This window comes from Mastigoproctus giganteus, chromosome 6 (assembly GCF_048544385.1).
Source record: "Mastigoproctus giganteus isolate SK-2022 chromosome 6, ASM4854438v1, whole genome shotgun sequence".
NCBI lineage: Eukaryota > Metazoa > Arthropoda > Arachnida > Uropygi > Thelyphonidae > Mastigoproctus > Mastigoproctus giganteus.
In genome coordinates this window covers 144,921,902-144,949,647 of record NC_143580.1, presented here as the reverse complement: position 1 = coordinate 144,949,647, position 27,746 = coordinate 144,921,902, and the positions used below count along the sequence as shown (strand labels likewise).

At 38.7% G+C, this 27,746-nt stretch overlaps 1 protein-coding gene across 1 annotated transcript in view; it reads right to left on the bottom strand.

Annotated features, from left to right (window-relative positions):
* Positions 1 to 27,746, bottom strand: part of FBXO11 (F-box protein 11) — a 513,763-nt gene that overhangs the window by 195,679 nt on the left and 290,338 nt on the right. Inside the window, exons 12-13 of the mRNA XM_090375372.1 lie at positions 27,402 to 27,487; positions 4,998 to 5,092 (exon numbers count right to left, since the gene is read on the bottom strand). Of these exons, the coding sequence (XP_090231498.1) occupies positions 4,998 to 5,092; positions 27,402 to 27,487 (181 nt within the window). The remainder of the gene's footprint in view (positions 1 to 4,997; positions 5,093 to 27,401; positions 27,488 to 27,746) is intronic.

Sequence of the window (27,746 nt, the reverse complement as noted above, 5' to 3'; positions counted from 1 at the left end):
AAATAGGTATGTAAATTCAAAATAAACCACAGAGCTTGGCTAGAACTATAAAGCTACCTATCGAAAATAATTTAGTATAACAATTAAGTCAATAAAAGAACTAAATATAAATGAAAACTTAGCATTCTCCAGAGCTGCAAAAATCCTGACCAACGTGGTAGTAACCTTGTACCCAATACATTAGCATTAGTAACGGCCGTATGGTGCAAGAAAGCCTATGGCTTATGCTGCACCAGCCAAAAAAAAAAAAAAAATCCGAACAAAACAATGATAAAAACAAAAATTAAATAAATAATAATAATTAATAAATAAATAAAAATAATAAAATGAAATAAAAAATAAATAAAAAGGAAATTAATCCTATCATCCTATGCGCTTCCCTTACCCGAAAGTACTATCCAGATGACCTTTGAATTTCCCCAAACTGTCGGCCTCTACCACCCATGAAGGCAACTTATTCCAGTAATTTATAACTCGCTGGCTAAAATAAAACTTCCTGCAGTCCAATCTAAACATTTCCCCCCGTAACTTGAATTTATGTCCCCTAGTTCTAGCATCATTTATAATCTTGAAAATTTCGTCCTCATTCATTTTACTGATGCCTCTCAGAGCCTTAAACACCTCAATCAAATCTCCTCTAAGGTGTCTAGTTTCCAAACTCTGCAACCCACATATTCGAAGTCTTTCTTCATAAGGACGCCCTTTTGCCGATCTCACCAGGCGAGTTACCCTTCTTTGCACCCTTTCAAGAAGCTCGATGTCTTTCTTTAGGTGCGGTCTCCATACTTGAACACAGTATTCCAAGTGTGGTCTAACATAAGCCTTATATAATGGGATTATCACGTCCCTATCTCTACTTGCAAAAGTTCGATAGATCATCGATAGGACACCATGGGCCTTCCTTGCAACCTGTTTACAATGCTCAGAGAATTTGAACGTATCGTAACACCCAAGTCCCTTTCCTCCAGTACTGGGTTTAGTTGAACTCCACCAAGTGAATAAATTATTTTGGGATTACTGTTTCCCAGGTGTAATACCTTACACTTTGTTGGATTAAAGCACAGCTGCCATTTTTCTGACCATTCTTGAAGTCTATCTAGGTCTCTCTGAAGAAGCTCAGCTTGACAGTGATCATTAACTACTCTACCAATTTTAACATCATCTGCAAATTTAGACATCACGCCCTCTATCCCTTCATCAATGTCGTTTATGAAAATTAAAAACAACAGTGGTCCTAATACTGATCCTTGGGGAACCCCACTTCTTACATCAACCCAATCTGAGGAATAGCCATTTATCACGACCCTCTGCCTCCTGCCCTGAAGCCATCCTTCTATCCATCTAAGGATTTTCCCAGTGATTCCAACCTGTTCCAGCTTATAAAGCAACCGCTCATGTGGGACTGAGTCAAAAGCTTTGCTGAAATCTAAATAAACAATGTCGAAATTATTCCCTAAATCCAACTCGTGAGTGACCCTTTCGAAATAGCGAACAAGATTTGTTAAACATGATTTTCCCTTTACAAAACCATGCTGAGTATCCTTGAGAATTTCAATTCGATCCAAATGATCCTGAATTCCACCCTTGATCATTGCCTCCATGATTTTCCCTACTACTGAAGTCCGACTGACAGGTCGATAATTTCCCACTTCACTTTTAGAGCCACCCTTATGTATGGGAGATACATTTGCACTTTTCCAATCCAAGGGAATCTCCCCAGAGTCTAGTGATGCTCGCATAACCAGCCTCAGTGGTTCAATGTACTCGCTTGCCGCCTCTCTCAAGATTATAGGGTATATTCCATCAACTCCAGGAGCCTTACTGGTCTGTAGGCTTGAAAGTTTTTTCATTAAATAATCTTGCGAAATTTCAATATCATTAATTACATATTTTTTAACTTCGCTCCCACATTTTCCCATTGCCACAAAAGGCTTTTCATTTGTAAATATCGATGCAAAATAACTGTTGAGTTCATCTGCAACGGCAGCTGGTGTATTTATTACTATCCCCTTTCCCTTACGTAAAGGTCCGATCTGGTTTGTCCTGCTCTTCTTGGCATTTATATATGTGAAGAATTCTTTATCCCCCCTCTTTGCTCTGTTTGCTAGTGATTTCTCATAAACTGCCTTTGCCTGTCGAACCTTTTCTGTGGCTCTATTACACATCACCTTGTAGCTGCTATAGGCTACATGATACTATTTCCCTAATAGTATCACCAGTCATCCATAAATCCCTGAAAACTCTTTCATGTTTCCATAATTTCATCATTTTCATTTTACCCTGAGGGATTGTATTCTTCAAAGCAAGTTTTCAACATTGATGAGACAGCTATTGTAGATATTATGCCTCTTCCAAAAAATACATTCCTCAAGAGGAGAAATCTAGGATTAAATACTGCCAAGAACAGACTGATTCTCCTGCTAGGAAGCAATATAACAAGAGACATCAAAATTAAACCTCTGCTTGTTTATCAAGCTTGTCTATCAAGAACCAAAAGGCGTTAAACGGCTATACAAAAGGGAAGCAAAAATGCCACCACACACATTAATGCTCCTCTCAAAGCTACTGCCCACAGCTTGCTTTGAGAGAAGCACAAAAGTTTGTAATGACATGGATGAACACGTGGTGCTAACAAATATAATAATAAATGAATAAATTTTCTGTTCATACTCTGGGATGACCACATGGTCAGAGGAGTTCCCAAGACAGAGAGAGAATACAACAAACAACATCATATTTAGCAGTCATGGGCTTGAACCCCAGTCACTGAACTTATGCACTCTCGTGCTTGACCACTTGGCTATGGCGACATCATTTTAGAAGAAAAGGAGGGTGAGACAAATGACCTTGAACTCCTAATTTAAGAGATCAGCTCAAACTGAAACTAATTTTCTGGTGATTCATAAGAAAATACAAAAAATATGAACTCTAACATCTAATTTTTTTTAAATTCAAACAAATATTAATTTATAAATTATGTTTTCACTTTATTTTCTTCTGAATTTTTTTTTCTATATTTTGGTGTTATGTAGTATTTGGCTGAACTTTTTTGAATTTTATGTTTTGGAGTAAGTATTACTATTTATATTTTGTTATTTCTAAATTGAAGTTCTGCCTGATCACCTGCATTTTTCTCAGTGGAAAGATTGTACCTCATCTTTGATTTAATCCAAAAAACATCACTGTTATGTCTGAAACAAACATAACCCAATTTTATTTGAGAAAGAAATAATAATCAACAATTATAGTGTGAAGAGATGTGACAACTGTCCCTGTATGGTTTACAACTAAATACATGTACTGAAGAGTTTGGACATCACATATAACCATTATCTAATATGAAATTTTGCAATGCTGTGAGGTCCCTTATGTTTCATTTCCTCTCACTGATTAATTTCAACACCCCCTGTTCTTTCATATTCCTTTTTGTACAACTTCAATTATTAGAGCAATTTAGTTAAAATGTGCTACTTTCTGGTTTTTAACCCTTGCCTATTTTTAATCTGGTTTTCATTAGTTACATGTAGTTACAGTAGGGTTTATTTACTATTTTAGAGATTTTTATGACCTACTAATACAATATTAAATATACAAATTTATATACAGGGTGTCTCAAAAATACAATACACGGCATAACTTCAGGAATGAGATCCTCATATGTAGATAATAAAAATATTTTATATCAACATAGTTCCGGAAATGCTTCGTCCCCGAGTTATTAACCGGAATGTCTTATCTCCTGCAGGTGATTTCCTTCATTCACAAGGTACTGACAGAATCTGGTGGTTTTCCATTTCAACCATATACTCAAATCAGGAGCAAGCGGATATGCACTTTATATACGGTTTGGTGGACGGCAATGCTCTGGAGGCTCGTTGTTTGTACCACTAAAGGTTCCCAGAACAAAGATGTCCAGACAGGAAAACGTTTGAAGGTATCCATCGCCGCCTTTGTGAACATGGGACCTTTACACCTCGTGCTGCCGACAGAAGACGACCAAGATCTAAGACTCCTGAAGTAGAGGAGGAGATTTTGGATGTTGTGCATGCCACTCCTGGAATCAGCACATGCAGAATAGCAATGCAACTGGCTGTTCAACGTTTGACTATTTGGAGAGTGTTGCAAGAACACCAACTGTATCCTTACCATCTGCAATGGGTACAGGCCTTGTCACCAGCAAATTACCCTGTGCGAGTAATGTTCTGCCAGTGGTTCTTGCAGAGTGTGGTACAACTCCTCACTTTCCTGCCTTAGTGATATTCACAGATGAAGCACAGTTCACACGAGACAGAATCCAAAACTTTCACAATCAGCATGTATGGGCTGAGGAAAACCCACATGCAATTCTTCCATCACATCACCAACAGCGGTTCAGCCTCAACATCTGGGCAGGTGTTTTTGCTGATAAGTTATTTGGGCCCCATGTGCTTCCAAACAAACTCACAGGGCAGGCGTACAGAAAATTTCTGGAAAGCATTGTCTTCGCGAGTCCATGAGATGCTGATGTGAGGTCTGTATTCAGGCAGAAGGTGGACATTTTGAACAATCACTATAAGGTGATGTGAACAGTTAAGTGTCATAGACAGACCTTCAAACTTCGGAAACCAAGCATTTCTGGAACTATGTTGATATAAAATATTTTATTGTCTACATATGAGGAACTCATTCCTGAAGTTATGCTATGTATTTTTGAGATACCCTATATATTCTCCAGCCAGAAGAGTTTAGATATTCATTGTGATTACACGCATATTTAATTAAGAGCAGCTAGATTTCCAGCTGTCAAAAAAAAAATTATTATTCCCACTTTGGGAAAATGCTATAGCACCCAAATATATTCAATACTCTTAAATTTTAAATTGTATAAATTTTTTGATGACAATAAACACGAGTGCTTCAACTATGTAATATAACACAATCCACAGTAAACTTAAGAGCTAGGGAATCAGTTTATATTAAAAAGTTTTAAGATTATGTTTTAAAATTATAATACTTACAACATAGATGCCACCATGTTGCCCATGATGAATTTTGTTGTACCTAACTATAGGATCACTATTAGTTCGAATCTGAATTCCTGCCAAGGCATTTCCTAAGGAGAAGAATAAACAGCAGCATAAATTTTCCAAAAAAAAAAAAAAAAAAAAAAAGTTCTGTTTATCTGCATTTGTTGGTGTTTCACCAAGGATTTGGATATGGTATTTCCAAATATGACCTTGGTTTTTGCATGGAACCAACAGTTTGTCCAGAAATAAACAAAAAGTAAATATTCCAATAATACTATAACAGATAAGAGATACAATAAGAGATTTAAAGTTAAATGTTTAACTTCTGTACAGAAGTATTATTCTTTGCTACAAGTAACCAAGTTAGAAATCTCAAATTAAAAATTAGAAACCTTCCTAGAGTTAAAAAAAAAACCCACCTTAAAACTGTACATTTGAATTTTTTTGTCTTTTGTGGTCGGGTCAGTGTGTTCACCCCAAGCTAAGAACCAGATACAATTGTCAATTACAGCTTCAACCCACCTTTCTTTGCACCCTTCACTATATAGTAAAATAACTGTCAAGCATTTTGCTCAGCATCAGTGATTTTGTCTTTCAATTCTTGTGAAGCTAACACCTGTTTAAACTGTGGACCAATAAATACCATCTTTCATTTTGCATCAGACAGTTTTGGAAACTTGATTGTATATGCTTGAAGGTATCACCTCGAGGATTCAATGCTTTAACAAATTGTTTGACCGGTCCTAACTCAGTGTTCTCCCTAGAAAATTTTGCCAGACGGGTGGCATTATGAAGTATCCAAGTGTAATACTTTGCAATATTATAAAATTTTCTGTTATTTATAAATGTGACTTAAGCGAACCAGAAAAAAATTAATTGCATAATTTTACATTATATGCTCCTATCACATAGACCTTGATCGCATAGTATGTTCAAATTAATACCGATCAAGATCAGTACCATACGGTACCGTGAGAATCACTTAAATTTTAGCCGGGTGATCAGTTAAATTCACCGGGCAGTGTGCCCATTCAATAGGTCCTGGGGAGAGAACACTAACTTGAACAGAGTGGTGGAGGCAAGATTCTGTTTCTTGGAACCAAGGGATGTTTACTACATTATGTGTGCCAGGCTGCAACTCATTTCTGGCAGACTATTCTCTTCTCCTGTCAGTCTCCTGTCATCTACTGACCTGCAGAGGCAGAGAAAGCAAGGGAACTTAGTGAAACCCACCTTGGAAAACCAAAAGTAATCCTATCATCTTGAAATCCCCATTGCTTATGTTAACACAAGAACCACATTAAATCACTACATATTAATGGCATAACTAATGATGATCTTGTACAGGCTCTTGACAAACAATAAATATTTTGCATCTATATTCATGTGTAAAGAAGTTTTTAGGGATGGAGACTCCATCTAATAGTAATATGGTACCTGTGACCAAAAGAATCTATCCAATTATATTAAAAGAAACAGCAAGAGAGCTGAGCAACTTTTAGCCTTAATTATGAGAGTATACAAAGATGCTCTCAAAATTAAGAAGAAATGAAGTAACATTTTGACAGGAATACAGTTATACAGCAACTGTAGCATGGATCTGTTAAGGGAAGACCTTGTCAATGACTTTGATTAGTCACTGTGACACAGTAAAGGAACTGGGTGCAGAATAATACTGACATCAGATACTTAGATTTCAGTAAAGATTTTGACATCCAGATGGAAGACTACTGTACAAACTGAAGTGGTGTGGCTTTGTTTGTTTGCATATATATTTAGCACATTGGCATTTATGGCTATAGTGCATCAAATTATATATATATATATATATATATATAATTTGCTTGTGTCCTCCCTCTATCCGTAACACTCTTTGAACTTGAATAACTTAAAGACTAAGCAAGATTTTAACCTGATTCCTTTGCAATAGGTTTTATTTAGAAGTAAAACAAAATAAAAAAAACATCCAGTTGATTTTCCTTTGACCTGATTCCTGTAGAAATAGGTTAGCAGTACAATTTAAATTTAAAAACATTTTCAATGAAGGGGGGCGGGATCCAAAAAATTCCCAACTGATTTTCAAATCCAAGAATTGATTTAGTTCCCACTGAAACTGACTTGTCATTGACTTTGAGGAGAAAACAATTTCTCTAGCTTTTTTCACCACAATCAGCAAACCTCAGGGTCAGACTCAACAAAGTTGGCATTTTTGCTCATGGACAAATTTACGCAGCAGTTTCCAGATCCTGGGGCTTAGAGGGGAACAGGTATCCTGTGTTTTATCAGACACTCAGCCTAAAACACTGATGGATCCAATGTCTCTCTATTACAGAAGATTTAGGAGAAGTCCGGTTGGCCTGCCTCCCTAAAATCCACTCATGCACACCTTCTCGATGGTAAGCCCTGTTACATCACTTAGGTGGCAACGAACGTGAACAGTGGTTCTCTTCAAGATGCCTGGTCAGCGTGAAGAGGAAAAGACCAAACCCTCCAGCATATGACAGCACGACAAAACAAATGGCCCTCAGTCCCCAGCAGCTTTCACTCCCCCTCTTACGGCAGCGAGAGGATCATAGTGGAAGCAGAGGGGTGTTAAGAACCTCTGGGTACGACCAGGCTGCCATGCACAGAAACTGAACTTCGCCCGTTATAACGTAAGATCACTCATCAGTGAAGACAGGATATTAGAGCTGGAAAAGGAATTAGAAAATATGAATTGGAATATCATCAGTTTGGTAGAAACAAGAAGAAGAAATGAATCACTTATAAGTTTATCAAGTGGAAATCTGCTGTACACTAATGGAAACAGTGAAAGGAGTGAAGTGGAGTGGAGTTGGGTTTTTGGTCCATAAAGATTTTAAAAACAACATTTTGGAATTCAAAAGTATATCACAAAGGGTGTCAAGACTAATACTCAAGATTTCTAAGACGTACAAGCTAAAGGTTATAATGATTTATGCACCAACATCGAGCCATGATGATGAAGAGGTTGAAGAAATGTACACCGAAATTGAGTCTTCTAGATGAGCAGAAAACGCACTACACTATATCACTATACTATAGGTACACTATATCACTGCATCGACTTAGAAATGTAATTCGATGTCAGCAGGGATAAACATTGTGAGTTGACCAACTTTGAAAGAGGAATGATAGTGGGTGGCAAAAGCATGGGTCACTCTATCGCAGAGGTAGTACAGAAATTGCACTATTCCTGTTCAACAGTATCAAGAGTATCAGGAATATGCCATATCTGGAATAACATCTTATTGTGGACAGCACTGTGGATGGTTGTTGTTATTTGGTTTTTAGGAGCATTAGCAACTAAGGCCATATTTCTCCGGTGATATGTGGTGGTCAGTCCCTGACCTTTCCGCATCCTCCGTATTTGGTGGGCACGGGCTCGAACCCTGGTCTAATCAAGAAGCGTGTGCTATGCTGTTTGTTTGTTTCGGGATTTATTGGGCGCATCGGCAACTATGGCCATAGTGCATCATACATATGGTAACTATGCATGCCATTTCTTCTCAAATAGAGAAAATGGAAAAAAGGAACCAGAAAGTAATTTTTTTAACTAACTAAAGGAGGTGATATACTTTAATCATCTTGAGAAAGTTATAAATGCTTGAGACATTTGTTTCATTATTTAAAAGTGAAGTAAGTGTAGGAGGATCATCTGTTGTGCCTGGAGTGCAAAGATTTTGGCATTCTCATGTATATTTTTTGCATTCAACCAGAATGTGTTTCACTGAGAGCATTGTATTACAGTGATGACATTGAGGGGGTATCTCTCCTCTTAAAAGATAACCATGAGTGATATTTGTGTGACCTATTCGCAGACGAGCCAATATTACCTCCTGATGTCAGATTGAACTGAAGCTGGAAGGCCATCGCTCAAGGTTTGGCTTGATACTTCGAAGCTTATTGTTAGGTTGATTTTCCCATGATAACTGCCATTGGTACATGGATTTTTCCTGGATTATTGGTCAGTAGTCTTGATGAGGCACTTTCCACTTGTTCTCGGGTGGTAGGTGAGCTAATTTGGCAGCATTGTCCACTAGTTCATTCCCAGGAATTGCCATATGTCCTGGGACCCAGCAGAAGTGTATGTTTTTCCCAAGTTTTGATAAGGTATGTAAAGAGCTGACTATTCTTTTCATGACTGGGTGGGTGATGTTCATGATCTTTTTTAGTGCTTGAAGTGCACTTGAAGAATCTGTGAAAATTATGCTGTTGTTAATATCAGAAGACTCAATATGATTCTGTGCAACCTGAATTGCTATCAGTTCGGCGGAAAATATACTGAACTCACGTGACAACTGATAAGCTAATGTGATGTTTGGAAAAACTGCAGCGATTCCAACGTGGACATCGTTCTTTGATCCATCAGTATGTACTACGGAAAAAGCTGGGAAACTGGTCCACTACTGCATGGTATAGTTGCAAGAAGTTTTCTCTATGCAATGTAGATTTATTCCATTCATGCAGATGTAAGTCACATGAGGGTGGAATGATATTCCAAGGAGCAAGAGGGGATGGGAGTCTATGTGCCACAATGTCTAAGGTTAAATTTAGTTCTTCTAAGAGATGTTTTATTCTCATACCCAAAGGACGATTAGCATTAGGGCGGTTTTGGTATAACTTGCTGTGCTGTGATGTGAAAAGTATGGGCCAGTTTGGGTGTTCTAGCATAGATCTAATTTTATAGGCATAATGTAGTATCAGTTGTTGTCGCCTGATTGAGAGAGGGGTTTCGTGTGCTTCAGCATATAAGCTATGTGTTGGAGACATGCGATATGCCCCTAAAGCAACGCGTATTCCACTATGATGGATAGGGTCAAGCCAGTGAAGGGCCTAGGTAGTAGTGGTAGTAGTGGCATGTGATGCAAGAAAGCAAGTGTATGAGCTTATGCAGAAAAAAAAAAAAAAAAAAATCACACCATTCCCTCCAAACGCCTGTCCAGTTCCTCCTTAAATTTATTCAACCTATCAACTTCCACAACGACAGATGGAAGTTTGTTCCAGCAATTAACTGTCCGCTGGCTAAAGGCAAATTTCCACACATCTATTCTACATCTGTCCTTTCTTAATTTGAATTTATGCCCCCTTAGGTTCGTAATCTGAGGCGCCTCCGTAGCCAGGTGGGCAGAGCAGCAGTGCGTAGCACATGCTTCTTGATTAGACCGGGGTTCGTTTGAGCCTGTGAGCCACCAAATACGGAGGATGCGGAAAGGTCAGGGAATGACTACCGCATATCCCTGGAGCAATATGGCCTTAGTTGCTAATGCTCCAAACAACAACAAAACAAACAGTTCGTAATCTGAACAAGTGGAAGGATCCCATCAGAATTCAGCGTGCTCAACCCATTCAAGGCCTTATATACCTCAATCAGATCACCGCGCAGGTGCCTAGTCTCCAGCCACTGCAATTTGCAGAACTTAAGCCTCTCTTGGTAAGAGGATCCCTTCATTCCCCCTCACCAATCTTGTTGCCCTTCTCTGTACACGCTCAAGTAAATCTACATCCTTCCTAAAATGAGGCCTCCAGACCTGTACGCAGTACTCAAGGCGTGGCCTGACCATTGCCTTATACAGAGGGACAATCACCTCCTTCTCCCTGCTAGAAAAATTCCTATATATCATTGACAAAACCCCATGATCTGCCCTGGCAGCCTGTCTGCATTGCTCAGAAAACTTCATATCTGACTGCACAATTACTCCCAGGTCTTTTTCATTTTCTACCACCTTAAATGTAGTACCACACAGTTGGTACGTTTCTCTGGGGTTATTTCTACCCATATGCAGTACTTTGCATTTGTCAATGTTAAACTTCAGTTGCCACTTCTTAGCCCATCTGCCCAAATTATCTAGATCCTGTTGCAGTAGCACACTGCCATTACTATCATTAACAACCCTGCCAACCTTTGTATTATCTGCAAACTTCGACATTAAGCCTGATATACCTTCATCAATATCATTGATAAATACACAAAACAACAGTGGACCTAACACCGAACCCTGTGGGACACCACTAAAAACATTAGTCCATGAAGAGCAGCACCCATTGATTACCACCCTCTGTCTTCTCCCACTTAACCATCCTTTTATCCATTGTAGCAACTTACCCTTAATACCATTCTGCTCCAATTTGTACAATAGTCTACCATGCGCAACAGTGTCAAAAGCTTTCCTGAAATCCAAATATATGATATCAAAATTATTTTTTGTATCCAGTTCCTTTGTAACCACATCATAATATCCTATCAAATTTGTCAGACAAGACTTTCCCCTTAACAAACCCATGCTGTGTCTGAATTACTGCTGCAGTCTTGTCTAGATGATCCTGCAATGCATCTTTAACCAGTGACTGCATTATTTTACCCAGAACAGAAGTTAAACTAACTGGTCTGTAATTACTCGTATCACCCTTCGATCCCCCTTTGTGAATTGGGGATACATTTGCACATCTCCAGTCTGTGGGAACCTCCCCTGAGTCCAAGGATGCTCTCATAATTATGGCTAAGGGTTTGCTTAGTTGCTTTGCCGCCTCCTTTAATATAACTGGATAGATCCCATCCACCCCAGGTGCTTTTCTTACGTTTAACTTCAACAATTTCTCTTCCACTTTGCTCTCAGTTATTACAAAATCATTAAGTATCCTGCTACAATTTGATAACCTTCAGCCATTTTCAAACCTTAATAATTCCTCATGTGTGAATGTAGATGCAAAATACTCATTCAGTTTGTTTGCTATCTGAGCAGGATCATCGACAGTCGAACCATCGATGTCAAGTGGACCAATCAGATTCATCCCCTTCCTTTTAGAGTTTATATAAGATCAGATTCATCCCCTTTCATAAAGAAATCCTTGCTGTTTTTCTTAGCATCTTTTGCCAGGGATTTCTCGTAATCTGCCTAACCTCCTTTGTGACCTGATTACTGGTCTTGCTGAACTATAACTGGTGCTCCGTAGTCAAGTTTCGATCTTATTAATGCTCTATATAACCGTAATAAAGTAAGGCGATCAGCTGCCCAATTAGTTGCAGAAAGAACCCGGATGATATTTAGTTTTTATTGACATGATGTTCGTAGTCTTGATATGCTCAAAAAGTGATTCCCAAGAACCATATGCTTGGATGAACTGCTATTAGTTGGCGATTCAGTTGTAGTTCCGGATTGGGATGGAGTTTGCGTTGGCAGCAAAAATGGATGTAAAATGTTTTTTCCAGACAAAGTTGAAATCCATTAGTCTGAGCCCATGAACAGATCTTATTTATTGCCCCTTGCAACTGTCTATCAATAGTATTCATGTTTTTCGCATGACACCAAATACTAAGGTCGTGTACAAACAGTGCTTTATCAATAGTGTTTGGAATTTGTCCGGCAATGGTGTTTATTGTAATTATAAAAAGTGAAGCACTGAGTACAGAGCCTCGAGGAACTCCTTCTTCTTGTGAAAATACTTGGGACAGTCAGGTTTTAAATCAAACCTGGAATGTACGCTTGCATAGGAAATTCTGTATGAAAATCGGGAGGCGACCCCGAAGTCCATGGTGATGTAATTCACGGAGTATTCCATACTTCCACATGGAGTCATAGGCCTTACTGATATCAAAGCAGACTAACACATGATGTTCCAATCTGAGGAATGCATTCCGAATGGAATTCTCTAGTCTGACTAGTATATCTAGTGTAGATCTGTTTTGTTGAACACTGAATTGTGCAGAATGTAGCAAATTGAAGTTTTCAAGGTACCAGATCAGTCGGCGGTTCACCATATTTTCGAGAATTTTGCAAATGCAACTGGTCAAGGCGATTGGTCTATAATGAGTAGGATTTGTAGGGTCTTTACCTGGTTTAGGGAAGGCAAGGACTGTGGCATGATGCCATTGATTAGGGAATTTATCTTCCAGGAAGAGTCTATTGAATAGATGAAGAAGAGACTGTAATGATTTGGTACTTAGTTTCTGTATCATGGAATAATGAATATTATCTGGTCCTACAGCACTGTGTCTAGATGTCGACAAGGCTCTATGTAATTCGTGGATGGGAAAAGGTAAGTTGTATTGTTCATCTCCTTTCGAAGAGAAGTTTAACTTTTGTTTTTCTAAACTTGTTTTTAATCTTCTGAAGGTCGGTGTATAACTTTCTGTTGCTGATGTTTTGGCAAAGGTTTCACCTAGTATACTGGCAATTCCAGCAGAATCATTTACATTCTGCCCTCTTCATTCCATGATGGGTGGAGGTGTCGTTTTATATTTGCCACTCATTTTTCTGATTGCTTTCCAAATTTTATGTGTAGGAGTTGCTTGATTGATAGTCGAAGTGAAGCGGATCCAAGCAGCCTTTTTATTGCAGCATCTAACATATCTCGCTCTTGCTCTAGCATGCTTATATTGAATGAGATTGGTTGTAGTTGGACTCGGGCGAAAAGAATTCCAAGCTTTTGCTTTGCTCTTTTTTTAGCCACAAGGCATTCATCACTCCACCAGGTTTTTGGTTGAATCGGTAATTTTGAAGAGGATTTCGGTACAGTTTGTTCTGCTGCATGTAATATCGTTTGTGACATAGTCAACTGCTTCATCAGTTGTGGAATTTTGGATTATTTCGGGATCAAGCTTAGTTAATTTTTTATAGGACTGCCAATCTGCTTTATCAGTGAGCCAATGTGGAATTTTAGTAGAATGATGAGAGGGCTTATTAAGTAATTCAATTATTATGGGGAAATGATAGCTATGTAGCGGATCGTTGTTTATCGTCCACTTTAGAATAGGATATAAGGTTGCTGAACAGATAGACAAATCTATTGCAGTGCTTGTTCCTGAAGGAAGGTGAACGTATGTAGGTGAACCGTCATTTAGAAGAAGGAGGTTATTATTGTCTAGACACTGTTCAATTAGTTTTCCTCTTTGGTTGATGTTTTTGTTACCCCATACAGTGTGATGACCATTTAAGTCTCCCAGAATGAGGAAAGGTGTTGGGAGTTGAGCTATAAGATTGTTGAGATCATTTTGTTGGAAGGTCTAGCTTGGTGGGATGTATAAGGAGCAGATTATCATATGGATGTTAGCAGCCACACGGACTGCTATTGCCTCAAGGGGAGAGTTCAGTAAGACCTGTTTGGTAGGAATATGTGGGTTTGTTAAAATAGCTACACCACCATGTGCAATATTCTGATTGGTTCTGTCTTTTCTAATAATGTTATAACGAGACAGTTTTGGTGTATTTTGGGGTTTTAAATAAGTCTCTTGAAGGCAGAGACATATTGGTGAGTATTTATAGGAAAGATCGTATAGGTCATCGATATTGACACGGAATCCACGACAATTCCACTGTATTATTCTGTTCATTTTTTATCTCTTAGACTTTCTGAGCGTTTTCAGGTTGCTGAGGTTTTCTGGTTTTCACTCTTGTTTTTATCTTTTTTTGGGAAGGAAGGCCTTTCGGTGTCCATGTCTTCTTCAACAAAAATTTGAAGGACATGGTCATCTGCTGATTTTTCTTTAGTGTCCATTTGTTGTTGGTGACTAGAAGTTAGGATATGTTTTTCTTTGAGTCCTTGATCCGGAGTGTGGAGGTTTTCGAGTGGTATGGAAATTGGTGTATTGACTGCTTGGGTTTGAGTTGCACTGTACAAAGATTTTACGTAATTCGAGAAAGACTCTTTTGGGGGTACTGTTAGTTCAGTTTGCGATGCGGTTGATTGGAATTTTTTGGTGGCTTGGGCATACGTAGGTCTGTTTGCATGAGTTGGTGGTGAGATGATTCTTTTTGCTTCTTGGTAAGAAACATTATCGTTGGTTTTATATTTCTGGATAAGTTTCTCACTTTTCCAGCACTCACATGTTCTAGCATAAGCGGAATGATCTTTTTTGCAGTTTGGACATACTGATTGAGGAACAATGACAGTTTTCGCAATCGTGTTCAACTGAACCAAACTTTGCGCAAGTAGGGGTTCCCCGGCAAGCTGTCTGGGAATGTCCATACTTCTGATATCGGAAATACCGTAGCGGGTTTGGGACATATAGTCTGACACTACATACCAGATATCCGGCCTTAATGGATGATGGACGATTCGGTGTATTAAAGGTCAAGATCAGATTGCCATCATTTCTGCTGGAGATTCTCTTGACATGAATAACTCCTTGTTCTTTCAGTTCTTCTAGTATTTCTTCTTCAGATACATCTAGTAAGTCCCAGTCTGAGATCACTCCTTTAGAGGTGTTCAGTGATCTGTGGGGCGTTACAGTTACTGGGAGTCCTGCAAAGAAATTCGTTTCTGTCTCCTGATCTGAGTCTTTTGCGGATTTTGGAGATCTGCTCTACTTTCCAATTCCTTTTGAACTCTAAATGGAGAAAGTTTGCCAACTGCATTCTCACCAGTTGAATGGATGATCAGATAGGTTGGAATTGGATAGGTCTCTGGCTCAGTTTTTTGGCACTTTGCAGTTCCTGCTGTGGAACTATCTTTCTTTTTTGATATGTGGGTTGTGTCTGGCAGCCCAGATAAGTCTGAGTTCGACTTACTCATGATATGCTCTTTTTGGCCCCTGGAGATTGTCTTTTTCTCCCAGGTTACCAGCCCCGCCACGTGGAGGCAAGAGCAGTGCCACCTAGTGACCCAAGCGAAGAAAATGGTTAGTATTAACTAAAAATAAAAGAGGGAAAGAACAGTTAAGCGTACTAGATAATCACTCTGGAAAGGCGCTGTGGTCACTAATATCGCTTGGCACTCGGGGCCATGTGCTACGCACTGCTGCTCCTGCTTTCCTTTCTAGGTTATAGTATTTGAATATGTCTATTTAATTATAATATTCAGGAGTTATCGGACTTTCGAAACTCAGGAGAAACGTATTTACAGTTAAGCGTACTAGATAATCACTCTGGAAAGGCGCTGTGGTCACTAATATCGCTTGGCACTCGGGGCCATGTGCTACGCACTGCTGCTCCTGCCCACGGAAGCGGCACTGTGGACGGAGAAAGGTGGTGGATGGATGTGGCCGATGAAGTCTGTCTCACATTGTTTCAGCCAACCGTAGTGTGACAGTGGCACAAATCACCACCAACTTCAACGAAAGAGGTGCCAGAAACGTCTCCACCAAGACCATCGGGTGATCAATAGCCGCAGTAGGATATGGGAGCCGCTGACCCACCAGAGTCCCATTGCTAACACCATGACACAGAACTCTATGCCTCAACTGGACAAAAGAATATTGGCACTGGACCTCAGATGATTGGAGATGGGTCTCCTGGTCCCATGAGTAACGTTTTCAGTTATTTCGTGTGGACGGGAGGGTGCATATCTGGTGGAAACCGCACGAAGCTATGCACTCGTCATGTCAACAAGGAACTGTTCAGGCAGGTGGACAGTTGGTAATGGTCTGGGGCGTGTTCAACTGGCACTTGTTGGGACCTCTGCTACATTTAGATGCAGCTCTGAACAGTCCAGGTTGTGTCCATCCTTGCAGACCATCTACACAGGGCAATGAACTCTTCCAGCAGGACAATGCACCTCCCCACAGAGCCGTGGTGACTAGAACATGGTTCTAAGAGCATTCCGCAGATTTTATCAGACCGGAATGGCTTCCCCGTTCCTTGGTCACGGACCTTGTGGAGCTTTGGGATGCTGTGGAAAGGTCCGTTCGAGCTTTGAATCCTCCACCCAGGAATGTGATGGAATTATGGACAGCAGTGCAGCAAGCATGGATTGAAATACCCATGGAACTCTTTCTTGAACTAGTGAACTCAATGTCTTGCTGTTTGACTGCTCTTATCTGGGCAAAAGGTGGGTCTACCCGTTACTAGGTAGGTAGGTATCCCATGATATCTGTCCACTCGGTGTACACAGATTGCACAGAATGAGGTTGAAGTTTTCAACCTCATACCAGTCAATGATTTCCCACCTTTTCTAAAATTTTGCAGAACAGAGGCAATGGGCCAATAGTAAGCAAGGTTCACAGATCTTTACCAAGTTTGAGGAAGGCAAGAATTACAACATGGTGCCACTGTTTAGGAAATGTTAAGTAAATTTTATCGAACAGATTGAGAGGTGCCTATAAGGATTTAGTACTTAGTTTCTGTATCACTGAATAATGAATGTTATCTGGTCCTGCAGCACTCTGCCTATATTTTGAGAGGGCTCTACCCAGCTCATGGCTCTGCACAGCTCATGGATAGTTGGCAAGTTGTATTGTTTGTCTCCTTTCAAAGAAAAGTTTAACTTTTGTTTGAAAGGTTTTAAATTTTTCTTCAGAAGCTGATGAGTAGCTATCTGTTGTAGATGTTTTGGCAAGTCTTCTCTAAGTCATTAGCAATTTGTGCAGGATCGGATCAGCAGTGCTCTGTCCCCCCCATTCCATGCAAGGCAGAGGGAGAGAGGGTCTGGTATTTAACACTCATTTTCCCTGATTAGAGACAGCTTGATTTATGGCTGGATGAAGAGGATTCAATATTGCATCATCTAATATGACTTGCTCTTCCTTGAATGTGTTTATATTCAATACGATTAGTTGTAGTTAGACTGCACAAAAGGTATTCCAAACTTTATTTTGTTCTTTTTTTTTAACTGTATGGCATTGAAGCACTCCACTATATTTTTGGGTGTACTGGTAGTTTTGAGGTTGATTTTAGTTATGATTTTTTTTGCTATATCTGTATTGTGGCATACTCAACTACTTCTTCAAATGGGGGCTTTTGATTATTTGTGGATCACATATAGCTAATTTTTTGTAGATTTGTCAATCTATTCTCTCAGTGAGCCACAGCAGAATTTTAGTAGAGTAAAAAGAGGATTCATTAAATAATTAAATTATTATAGGAAAATGGTTGATATTTAGTGAATCACTGGTAATTTTTCACCTTGGAGTAGGATAGAGTTTTGATGAACAGATGGTCAAGTCTACTGCAGTGTTTCTTCCAGAAGGAAGGTGAACGAACATAGGTGACCTGTTATTTAGATCAAGAAGTTTGTTACTGTCCAAAACTGTGCAACTCGTTTTCTTCTTTGATGTGTGTGATTATTACTCCATAGTGTGTGGTGAGCACTGTCTCTCAGGAAGCAGAAATGTGCGAGTAGTTGCGCAATAAGATGATCTAGTTCCTTTTGTTGGATGGTACAGTTTGGTGGAATACATAAGGAGCAGACTGTAATATGGGTGTCAATAGTTATTCAAAATGTTGCTACATCAAGAGGAGTTACAGTAAAATTTTTTGGCAGGAACATGCAGGTTTGATAGAACAGCTACACCACCATGTGTAGCTTTGTCAAGTTCTTTCATTTCTAAAGATATTACTCTGATACAGTCAAATACATAGCACTGTATTATAAATTAATCAATTAAAAATTTACTAATCTTATTAAATTTCATTGTTAATTAAATTGTACTTAAACAGAATCATGACCCAAACTAGAGCAGCAAAGCAACGAGCACAAAGTAGCTGTAGTACTGCATTCGGGGTAGAACCGAAGGGGGCGATTCTCCAAAGCATCACAGTCAAAAAATGTGTGAAATGTTTGCAGACCTGTCTAGAACAGGACATGATCTAGCCAGGGAGGATGTCTTTGTGTGTGTGTGCTATGTGCAGAGACTGTGAAAAAATTAGGTGCCAACTCAGCATTCTGATGGGTGTCTATGAGTTTTGAGATTTAGGGTAGACGCCCTTCGAAGGTATTAAAGTGGGGGAACCATCAAGCTCTCAGCTACTCAACTCAATGCCAGAGCTCACTCTTGTGCATCAGGCAACACAGCAGCAATCTTCAAGACAGAATGCATTGGTCCCACAGCAGCTAGTTATTGTCGGTGACTCAACTGTCAGAGAAATAGAGAATATACGCAAAAAGGATAGGTGGAACAAGACCAGGGTATGTCTGCCAGGGGCAGAAGTTGATGACATTGTAAAGCAGATATCATCTTTTAAGGGCACAAAAGGTGATATTGTTGTACACATTGGTACTAATGACCTTGAGAGTAAAAGATATGTAGATTTACTTAACAAGTATTCTGCCCAGACACAATAGGAAAGAGTATACGATGACTGCCTTGTCAAGCAATTCGGCCCTGGCAAGATTGTGCAAAACTCATTGGGTAGATATTGTTTGGATATCAGAGACATGGTATCATAGAGATACACGTGCTGCTACTTTATTAGGTACACCTACCTAGTAGCATGTTGAACCTCCTTTAGCATTCAAAACAACCTGTCAAATTTCCCTCAGGATAGCTGGTGCTCGAGGGAATCAGTCTCATCTGGTAAAGCGAATGATTAGAGGTACACGATGTGGCCCATTCGCGACAAAGTGCGACTAGTGGTCCGTTGCAGTATTTTGTTCTGCGCACCAAGGTTGTATTCTGACGTGATGTGTGACATTGCGGCCCATTTGTTTGCTTGCACAATTCTAGCCATCCTCCTCTGACCTCTCTCATTAACAAGCGATTTTCTTCCACAGGAGTGCACTTGAGAGAATGTTTTCTGTTCGTTGCACCATTCTCGATACACCCTTGAAACTGTGGTGCGTGAAAAGTTCAGGAGAACTGCTGTTTCAGAGATGCTTTGTCCAGCACATCTTGCACCTACTACTATGCCACGTTTGGCACGGTAGTAGGTGCAAGACGTGCTAGTACTAGAAAGGTTGTTCTGCTGCATTTATATCCACAACTGTGGCCATGTGACTTGCAACGTTATGGGACAAACCATTTGTGTGCACAGCAGGGGTGTACCTAATAAAGTGGCAGCACAGTGTAGTATTGGAATTTTTGGAGTAATGTGTACAGAAAGGATAAACAGGATAGGAAGGGAGGAGCGGTTATGCTATTAGCTAACAAACATAAAATCTAACAAAGTGCATCCAGTTGATATGGGTGGACAGCGCAATGTTGAGTCAGTTTGGTGTGACATAAGCACTGGGAAAGGGAAAATGAGAGTAGGAGTGTATTATAGGCCTAATGACTCTTATCAGTACAACGAACAATTGTGCAGAGAAATAGAGAGGGCCAGTAAGTCAGAATGTCTTGTAATTGGGGGATTTTAAATTTCCGGATATTGACTGGAACTTGTGGGTTGGTCACTTGCACGCTAGTAAGACTTTTGTGGATTTATTGGATTGTTTTCTACAGCAACATGTTCGAGGGACAACCAGAGGGAGTAATACTCTTGATCTGATTATCAGCAGTGATTATTCATGCATTAAGAATTTGCAGATAATGGAACCACCAGGTGACAGTGATTTTGATGATTATTTTAAACATCAAAATTTTGATGTTTAAAACAGCAAATTCTAAATGGGAAGCCTTCAAGGAATTAATCTTGGAAGCTACTAGTCTTTTCATACCAACTAAGAAATGCTGTTCAAGATTTAGACTTAAATAGATGTCGGACGAACTAATGAGGCTTGTTGCAGAGAAGAAAAATGTGTGGGATGCATATAAATTATCAGATGACACAGACGCCTATGGCAGATATAAGGTAGTCTGTAATCAAGTCACAAAGGAGTTTAGGCAAGCGTAGGCTCATTACAAGAAATCCTTGGCAAAGGATGCCAAGAAAAACAACAAAGACATCTTTACTTATGCAAACTCTAGAAGGAAGGGGAAGAAATCAGATTGGTCCACTTGAGTTGGTGGTTCGACTGTTGATGATCCTGCTCAGACAGCTGACAAACTGAATGAGTATTTTGCATCTGCATTGACACACGAGGAATTCAGTAAGGAAGAGGGTAAGGACAGAAGTTTACTAAACTCTAACAGGGAGCTAAATGAATTTGTAATAATGTACAGCAAAGTGGAGGAGAAATTGTTGAAGTTAAACATAAAAGAGGCAACTGAAGTGGATGGAATCTATCCAGTTATATTGAAGGTGGCAGCGAGGCCATAGCTCTAATAACTATGGCCCTTAGCCATAGTTATGAGAGCATCCTTGAACTCAGGTCTCCATGGGCTGAAGGTGTGCAAATGTATCCCCAATTCACAAAGGGGGATGAAAGGGTGTCACTGTTTAAAGAAGCATTGCGAGATCATCTTGACAAGACTGTAGTTATGGTTCAGACACAGCATGGGTTTGTTACGGAGAAGTATTGTCTGACCAATTTGATTAGATACTATGATGTGGTCATAAAGGAACTGGATGCAAACATAATTTTGATATCATATACTTGGATTTCAGAAAAGTTTTTGTTACTGTTGCACATGGAAGACTGCTTTACAAATTGGAGTTGTACGGCATTACGGGCAAGTTGCTGCAATGGATAAAGGGTGGTTGAGTGGGAGATGGCAGAGAGTGGTAATAAATAGACACTGCTCTACATGGATTAAGGTGTATCGATGAAGGTAAATCTGGCTTAATGTCTGGGTTTGTAGATAATACAAAGGTTGGCAGGGTTTTAATGACAGTAAAGACAGTATGCTACTGTAACAGGATCTAGAAAAGTTAGGGAGATGGACTGAGAACTGGCAACTAAAGTTTAGCATTGACTAATGCAAAGTACTTCATACAGGTAGCAGTAATCTAATAAGATTTCATGAAGGGGTAGGAATGTCATATTTTCTGGTGGAGATTTTCTTAACCTGAATTACTCTTTGTTCTTTTAAGTTCCTTTAACATTTCCTCTTCAGACGCAGTTAACAATCCCAACCTGAGATTGTTCCTTTAGAGGTGTTCAGTGATCTGCGGGATGTCACAGTTACTGGTAGCTCTACAAAGAGATTAATATATCTGAATGTTTTGTATTATAGGTCTCAATGTGGATGTCTTCTGACCTAAGTCTTTTTACAGACATGGGAGGTCCAGTATTCCATTTCTTTTTGAACTCTGAATGGAGAGTTTGACAATAGGATTTTCAACATTGAAGCGCATGATCAAGAAGGCTAGAAATGAATACGTTTGAGTCAGTTTTCTGGTGTTGGGCTATTCCTGAGGTGATCATATCTATTTTCTTAGATGTCTAGGGTACATTCAGTAGCCCAGAGAAATTAGTTTCAGTTATTCATATTATGCTAAAAAAGAAGAAAAAAGTAGTGTCACTTAGTGACCAAAGAAGAGAAAAGGGATTAGTTTGAACAAAAAATAGAGTTAAAAAAGGTGACATTTCTTTCTAGGTTATAATATATGATTAGTCTTATTTAATTCAAATACTTAAGAATTAATGGACTTGTGAAACTCAGGAAAAATATATTTACAGTTAAGCGTACTATGTAATCACTATGAAAAGGCACTGTGGTCACTAATATTGCTCTCCCCCATGGTACTGGAGCAGTGTGCCATTAGGGACAAGTCACTGCTATGGATGAAGGGATGATTGAATGGCAGAAGACAGAGGATGGCTATTAATGGGCACTGCTTAGGCTTACATTATTAGTGGGGTCCTTCAGGGTTCAATGTCCTACCCCCCTCCCCCAGTCTGTTTTCAATATTTATTAACAATACTGATAAAGGCATATCAAGCTTATATCAAAGTTTGCAGAAGATACAAAGCTTGACAGGACGCCTAAACAGGACTTGAAAAGAGTCATTTTCATTATTTCGGGCTAGTTCCATCTAGATATAACTAGCAAATGATATATTAATACTGCTATTATTAAAACCATCATGATCTGAAACTTCTAGCAGAAGTCTCTCGGTCACATGCACTAATCTCCTCGATGAACAGAATGTCCAGGAAAGAAAGGGAAAAAAAGTGATGTCTACTGGAAGATAGTCCTTGACATCCTTCTCCCTGAGTCTGTCTTGTTTTGTCATAATTGGACTGTGCCATGTTTCACCTATACTTTTCTCTAATTATGACTTTAAAAGAGTTGTTTCCTTGATGGTTATTTCCATTAAGAGATAGGAGCATACAAATGTACTGAATACACCATAATCAGTCAAGCTAATAGAACAAACTGCAAAAAAGGTCTAAACCTCCAAAAAACTTCTCATTCATTTCATAAATATACATGGTCTCAGATCCAATTTCAATGATGTCCATTTCCACCTATAATCTGTCAAGCCCACTAACTTACTTTTTCTTGAGATTAACCAAACTGTTGGTTGCATCAACTATCACCGATCTCAGTTGTCTTAATTATTCACTTTATGTTTCCTTTTGCTTCAAAGATAGTAATTATGCATCAAAAATATTTGCTCAGATCATATTAATTAAATTATTCTTGTAGGGATGCAATCCTTCATTTAGCATTCTACCCTAAAACGTTGTCCTTGGTTTTCCAATAAATGTGCTAAGGCTCTTCAAGGTAAGACATCACAACAGGGTAGTATTCAATTCTCTAATCTAGTTAACTGCCTATAATTTCTGCCTATAATAACTGTTTCACAACACCAACAAAGGTGAAACAATTATTACTCGATCCAAACTTGGTTTTAAATAGGCTAAGAGTAGAAAATATGGTATTCAGTATTCTATATAAAACTAATACAATTTCCATTATAAAAATTGCCTTTTAGAGACATAAAAAGCTTAGTTATATAGCGAAAATTTCACCTTCCGAGGACTTGGAACAAATTCCCAAAAAAAAAAATAATTCCCTGTTATTGGGTTCACATTATGATATTTTCACGATACGATGGTGTCTCTGAATGAATTAATATCATAAAGAGTGGTCCACTCAGGGCTGGATTTTGGTTTTTGTAGGCACTTTTATTTCAAAATGTGCTAAAAAGGGGGTAAAATGTTTATTCTATTTTAACACTGACTGTGAATCATGTCAATTAACACGACTCAAGTTTCAACTATAATAAATGATAAACCACCTCAATTGACAGAGTGACCATCATTTCAATTCTTCTAGTTTTGAGAACAGTTGCTAGGTAGCATATGCGTATTTAATTGAAGTTCCTAGAGCTGATTGTGCATGTTTTCTCAGCTCATTTTTCATTAGTCACGGTGAAAACAGTGAACTATTCTTTTTTTTTTTTTTTTTTTTTAAATTTTTGCCTTCCTTTGTAGGCCTTAGGCACTGTGTCTATGATGCCTAATGAGAAATCCGGACCTGAGTTCACTGTAGAGCATTTTGGACTCTTACTGAAGCTACTGGCAGTTTGTCTGTTTATATCTTCACCTCTGGTGAAGATATAAACAGACAAACTGCCAGTAGCTACCACTTTAATTTGTTGGAATGAAGCATAATATAAATTTGCTGCTGAAATTTTTGCAAAGGCTTTAGCAAAAGCGTTTGCTGTGTCTTTGGGGGAAGACAGTTCAATATTGGAGAGGATGAGACATATATTCCATTCAGATGTTGGATTTTACTCCAGATTAATCTAGTATCAGTGTTTTTGGCAATAGTGGAAGCGAATTGTATCCAGGAATCTTTTTTGGCTTTCCTTCTTATTTGTCATGATTTAGCATTTAGTTTCTTGTAATTTATAATGGGATGGTTGCGGAAAATATTCCAAGCTTTGTTCTTTTCTTTTTTTGCTCTATTACATTCATCATTCCACCAGTAGTTTTTGCACCTGCATGGATGAGTCGACGACTGAGGAATAGCTTTGTCAGCTGCTGCTAGTATCCGTTTAGTAATATGGTCATTAGTTTCATCTATTGACTGGTTCAGAATGAAGTTTTTATCTAAAACTGTACTTAAGGAAAATTTTTCCCAGTTTGCCTTTGTAAATTTCCATCTTCTGTGAGTTTCCGGATAGGTGGGGGTAGTTTGGAATTTACAAGTAATTGGAAGATGATCACTACTGTGGGGCTTATCCAATACCACCCAATGTATACTTGGGTACAGAGTTGGGGAGCAGATAGATAGATCTATGGCTGAAGTATTTCCTGAGGGAAAATGAACATGAGTATGTGCACCGGTGTTCAGCAGAGTTAGATTTTGTTTGTCCAGTAATGTTTCTATTGGCTGCCCTCTTTTATCCATATGGAGATTTCCCCATAATGGGTGGTGCCCATTAAAGTCACCCATCAAACAAAAAGGAGGTGGTATCTGGGCAAGGAGCTCATCAAAGTCTCTGAGTATACACGTTTGGTTCGGTGAAAGATAAATAGAAACAAGAGATAAAGATATTCCAATTTCTATTCTTATAGCAACAACTTCTAAATTAGTTTTTAAGGGGATTTATCTAGATGGATTAGTAAGGATACCAAAACCGCTACACCTCCATGGGCTGCAGTTGCTGCATTCCTGTCACGCCTGTACAAAATATATTTCTTTATTGAGGGAGTTACTTGTGGAGTTAAAAATGTTTCCTGTAAACAAATGCCTGCTGGATCGAAATCTTGGATTAGGTCATAAAGTTCATCGGTATTAGTACCTAGTCCTCGACAATTCCATTGTAAAATGCACTTCATTATTTAGTTTTAGTGGTAGGATGATCCGGTTGCCTTTTAGAGGCAGTAGGCTTATTGCGATCTATTTTAGGAAAGGTAGGTCGTCCAGTGTCCATATTTTCTTAGGCATGAATTTCTAATATAGGTTCTTGTCGAGTTTTGTCATCTGTATCCATTTCTGCAGTATTAATTTGGGTTTTAGTAGAAGATTCAGCTTTTGCCATCCTGGTCTCACTTTGGGACTTGATGCCACTCGTAGTGGGGATGGAAATTGGAGTATTACAAGTCTGGTATCTGTTGTTTTGCTTCAAGGATGGCTGAGGAACTGAGTCATTGGTTTGTGTAGCAATTGAATGATATTTCTTTGTAACATCTGAATATATACGTGCAGGAGTATCTTTTAGTATTTGTCGTCTCGCTTCCTGATAAGTCACTTTATTTTCTGTATTTTTTTCCCAAGTTTCCATAACTTGCAATTTCTAGAATATGCAGGATGATCTTCCTTGCAGTTAGGGCAAACTGGAGATGTAGCAGTACAGTCTGTTTGAGTGTGATCCTGGGATCCACATTTTGGGCATATTGTGTTTCCTCGACATGTTGCCTGAGAGTGTCTGAACTTCTGACACTTATAACACCGTATTGGATTTGGTATATACGGGCGGATATGGCAATTTAGATAACCAACTTTTACAGTATTTGGTAAGTTTGTAGCATTGAATGTGAGAATTACACTACGGGTTGAAATGAGATTGCCATCTCTAAGAGTCAAAATTCTCTTAGCTTGTATGACCTTTTGATCTTTAAGTTCTTGTACAAGCTCCTCTTCTGTTACATTTCATAGATCCCACTCAGAGATAACACCTCTGTTATTGAATGTGAGAATTACACTACGGGTTGAAATGAGATTGCCATCTCTAAGAGTCAAAATTCTCTTAGCTTGTATGACCTTTTAATCTTTAAGTTCTTGTACAAGCTCCTCTTCTGTTACATTTAATAGATCCCACTCAGAGATAACACCTCTGGAACTATTTAGGGTTGAGTGGGGAGATATTTTAACAGGGATACCACCAAATATTGTCATCTTTAACAATTCTGAATGTTTTGACTGTGTAGTTTCCACAAGAAAATCGCCTGACTGTAACCTTTTGACCATTTTAGGTGATCAAGCGGCATTTTCTAGAAATCTCTGTATAATAAATGGAGAGAGTTTGCTCACTGGTTGACTAGTTAAAGAATGGATAATCAGGAAAGTTGGATACTCAGGTTGATGATTATCTATTTTTAAGCGCTTATGTTGCACACTACCTTCATCATAATTATACTTTGTATCAATCTATGGTATTTGAGCTTGAAGGCTCTAAGGCTAGATAATTTTCTTTATCCATGTCGGCTCCTTTTCGCCCTAGGGGGGATTAGCTTTTCCACCCAGGTTACCGGCCCCGCCACGGGGAGGCAGGAGCAGTGCCGCTTGTGGCCAAGCGGAGGAGTTAGTATGGTTAGTATATACAATAAAGAAAAAGGTACTTTCCTTTTTCTGGCTCTCTTTCTATACTTTTAAAAAGTAGAGCTAATCAACAGAAAGACTTATGAATGAAATAAAACAAGGAAAAACTCAGTCGCTTTAGGAATCGCAGTACTATTAGCACAGAAGATCACTTGGCACCCAGGGCCAACTAGACTAGTAATATGTCAACTGGGATGCCTCTCACCTGGTAAGGTAAATGGCATCTCACCTTTACTGGACAGCTGCCCGAACAAACCACCACCTCAAAGCAATGACACGGCAATAATTAACAAAGTTAGCATCATATATTATACTATTAAGAAGAGAAAAATTATTTTTGATTTATTAGTGCAAGTGTCATGTTGCACTATTTATTATTTAATAAAATATTATGTACTGTAAACAGCAAGGAAACTTTTCATAATAGGTATCAATATACAATATTACGAAACTAAACTGCACAAAAAGAAAAATACATCAGCTTACGGATGAAATTAAGAGTTGCAATGCAGTTAAAAATGAAGTTAATGAAATCACTTTAAAAAATCTAGTTCACTTTAATACATTTTCTGAGATATTAGCATATTCATTTCCTTATCTTATTATACTATTCAACAACTTACCATAAATATTGTTATGTTCAATCAATCCCCTCCCTTCTCCAAAGATATAAACACCACCTTGGTGGCCATTGTAGATTTCATTACGTCTAGAAAGAGAAAAATGGAATTGTTTATTATGCATTATTTTATTTTTTGCTCACTTCTTTTCTCCAGAAGAGAAGTGACCAAAGTTAACTTGTTAAGAAACTGCGAAAAAATTTATTTTGTTGCACAGAGCATTAAACTACAATACATAAATAAGCTTTCGGCTGGAAAGCTTATTTATGGCACTTACTGAGATATCATCTCAACCTTTTAATAGGCCACCCATAAATGTTATGTATATTATTTTAGGTATAGCTTTTC